Source organism: Pterocles gutturalis, unplaced genomic scaffold (genome assembly GCF_000699245.1).
Source record: "Pterocles gutturalis isolate BGI_N339 unplaced genomic scaffold, ASM69924v1 scaffold47699, whole genome shotgun sequence".
NCBI lineage: Eukaryota > Metazoa > Chordata > Aves > Pterocliformes > Pteroclidae > Pterocles > Pterocles gutturalis.
In genome coordinates this window covers 3545-6529 of record NW_010132501.1, presented here as the reverse complement: position 1 = coordinate 6529, position 2985 = coordinate 3545, and the positions used below count along the sequence as shown (strand labels likewise).

The 2985-nt window shown below is 38.0% G+C and overlaps 1 protein-coding gene across 1 annotated transcript in view; it reads left to right on the top strand.

Annotated features, from left to right (window-relative positions):
* LOC104467208 (stromal cell-derived factor 2-like protein 1) overlaps window positions 1–1211 on the top strand; it is a 3384-nt gene extending 2173 nt beyond the window's left edge. Inside the window, exon 3 of the mRNA XM_010080903.1 lies at window positions 536–1211. Within this exon, the coding sequence (XP_010079205.1) occupies window positions 536–814 (279 nt within the window). The 3' untranslated portion in view covers window positions 815–1211. The remainder of the gene's footprint in view (window positions 1–535) is intronic.
* The last annotated feature ends 1774 nt before the right edge of the window (window positions 1212–2985 follow it).

The window sequence follows — 2985 nt, the reverse complement described above, 5'->3', positions numbered from 1 at the left end:
AGAGTGTAAAACAAAATAGTTGTTGACCCAATTGTAAGCTTGGGTAATAAAGAAATATGATTACTTAATAAGCTAAATTGTTGGGACGTTGTGATAAAAGCACATGCTGAAAAAACTGTTGCAATGGTAACTATGAATATGGTCATAGTACAAAACTAGATGTCTACAGTTACAAACCTTTTTGAGTGGGGAAAATTTGCATGAGTGAGAGTGTTGTTTCTTTTGAATTTTTTCTCAGAAGGATTGTTCTGACCTCTGTGCTCAAGTGCTCTTTCATTTCATGTATGTTGGAGTTTGTTGGCAGTTTTTGCCCAGATTACATGTTGGAGTTCGTTGGCAATTTGTGTTCAAATTGTGGTGGTGGAAGGTTACTGCTTCTGGATTTGATAACTGTTGGCAAAGCAATGCATCAACACGTTTTATTTCCTCTCCGTCCTTGCCTTTGAACTCTGCTGACTTTGTGGTTGATGTTTTTGTATGTGTATTGGGAGTGTTTGCTTACATTTTCACTTCAGGAAGTTTGTGTCTCTAACAGGAAGTGAGTGCCTTTGGTGATGATGGCGAAGGAGATGACCTCGATATCTGGATTGTGCAATGCAGTGGGACTTACTGGGAGCGGGAGGATGCAGTGCGCTTCAAGCACGTAGGAACTGAGGTGTTCCTTTCAATAACGGGGGAACAGTATGGCCATCCCATTAGAGGCCAGCGGGAAGTTCATGGCATGCCTACTGCTAATCATCACAACTATTGGAAAGCGATGGAAGGAGTCTTCGTCAAACCCAGTGTGGACCCTGCAAAACATGATGAGCTCTGAATTGACAGAGGATCCAAAATGCTTCAGCTTACTCCGGTGTTTGGAGATACTAGTCCTTGGTCTCTTATAAGTTCCACCTTGCATAAGTGACTGACTTTCTGTATTACCGAAGGGCATTAGTTCATTCTAGGAATGCAGCACTTCTGTGGGAAATGGCATATGCCACGTTCAGCCATTGAAATTTGTTTGGCAAAATTCCTTCTGAATTTTCAAGCTCAATTGATGAAACTAGTTTATACGTCTGTTAGTTTTTGTTGTCATTTGTTTTGCATATTACTTTTTCTCGAATTTAAAGGAAATGGAAAAACTGAAGTAATACGTTTCTGTAGTCCCAAGTACAATAAAACTTTGTATTTTGTAATCTTTTTCCAATTATAATTAAATATTTGGAAACTGATTTCTATTTCTTAGTGATAGAATCTTATTTATGAGGAGATGGAGTAGGTCTAGAAAGGGAAAAGTAGTTCTCAAATATGGTGTCCTTTGAATGGCTTGAAGTCAGCTAGTCAGCCTTCCAGGAAAAAAAAAAAAAAAAGTGGTCCATTTGAAAGTTGCTTCCAATGTCTTTCGTAAGTTTCACTGTATACTGTATTGGAAGAGTTGAAAATGTTGTGTATTTTGGAGTAAGAAGACAAAATTTTAATTTATTCACTTTCTCGGAGAAGTTCAGATTTTCTGGTGATGGTGATACTGATGATTGTCGAATGATAAGACTGCTCTGCTCTATGAACTGGTGCAGAAAGCTACTGTTTGTTTAATTAATATTAGAATTTTATAAATTTCCACGTGGTGCGAATGAACAGTTGAATTTTACTTATGTTGTACTTTCATGTCACTTTGCAAGATGGGTGTAAGAATGCAGATGAATAAAGAGTGGGGCATATACCCATGGAGGTTTTTTTGTGTGAATCCAGAAGAAGAAGAAGAAAAATAGTCTTGGGGAATGGATAGTCCTGGATTTTTGACAGAATGATGTGCTCTAGGGTGCTAGCAAGGAATTCTCACTGAATATAGTTATGAATTTCTGTGTTCCTCTTCCTCTCTGAAAAGGAAAAAACCTAATTCTTGAATGTGATTGTTACATGTTGTTGCTGGAAATACTGATTAAATTTCAAAGTACCATACATTTTTCTATTTGCTTTAAACAGAAAAGCTCATAAAATGAGTCTGAAAAGTCAGCAAATTCAGGTGTTCTTGTCTCCATGTGTAAATAGTTTACTGATTATGGTCTTAATTAGTCAATCAGTTAAAGAAGCAGGAAAGTGATTTACTGCTTTTACAGCTCCAGTCATGTGCTGCAGTGTTAGAGTGTTGTGTTGAGAAGGTGTAACAGGCAATTGCAGTTAAGCTTTATAAATAGACCTGCTCAGAGGTGTGTTATCTTCTGTGATGCCTTGTGCAGTTGTGCTGTAAAGGCTAGCTTCAGGTTTTACTTAGGGTTCGCTACTAATGAAGGTCCTTCGTACCCTATGGAACACGTGACCTCTGTAAGAGTTGCTTTGTGTACCTGATTATTTTTACTCGAAGAAAAAGGTAAGACTGTTTTTCTACGGATCTTTGTTGCATGTGGATGTTTAAGGATTGCGAGTATTTTGGAGAGTAAATAGACGAGCTTTTGCTGCTTTGTATTAGAAGTAAACTTTTATGTGATGAATGTTTCAGGTTCACTGATACTCCTGACTAATTGGTATTGAAGGTGTAGTATAAAGGATAACTATTTAAAACCAAAACAAACCTTCTGCATAAGCAAGCTGACCTTTCCTTTATTAAAAAGGAGGGCTTTTCTTTTGAAGTTGGTATATGAGTAAACACAAAAAGAGTGGTAGCATTTGGCAGGAGGAAGAAATAAATTTGGCAATGGGCTCTCTTGTCACTGAGAGCTAAATGCTTTACGCCTAAACCATATGGGCTTACTGATCGTGCACCTGTGGAATACTGTGTTGGCTGAGAAGGGGTAGAGCTGTGCAGCTTATCTCAGTCTGTGTGCTGGGTACTATCCCTACCCAATGTTTATCTCTGCCTGGATGTTTCTGTCCCTAGCAAAGAGATTTATCAGTCTTATTTATAATGCTTGAGTGAGATCTCACTGGACCTTTTTCTTTCTGTTCTGGATTTGAGCCAAATTGGTTTGGTGAGAAAGAACTGACTTTTAGTTCTTATTGCTTACTTTC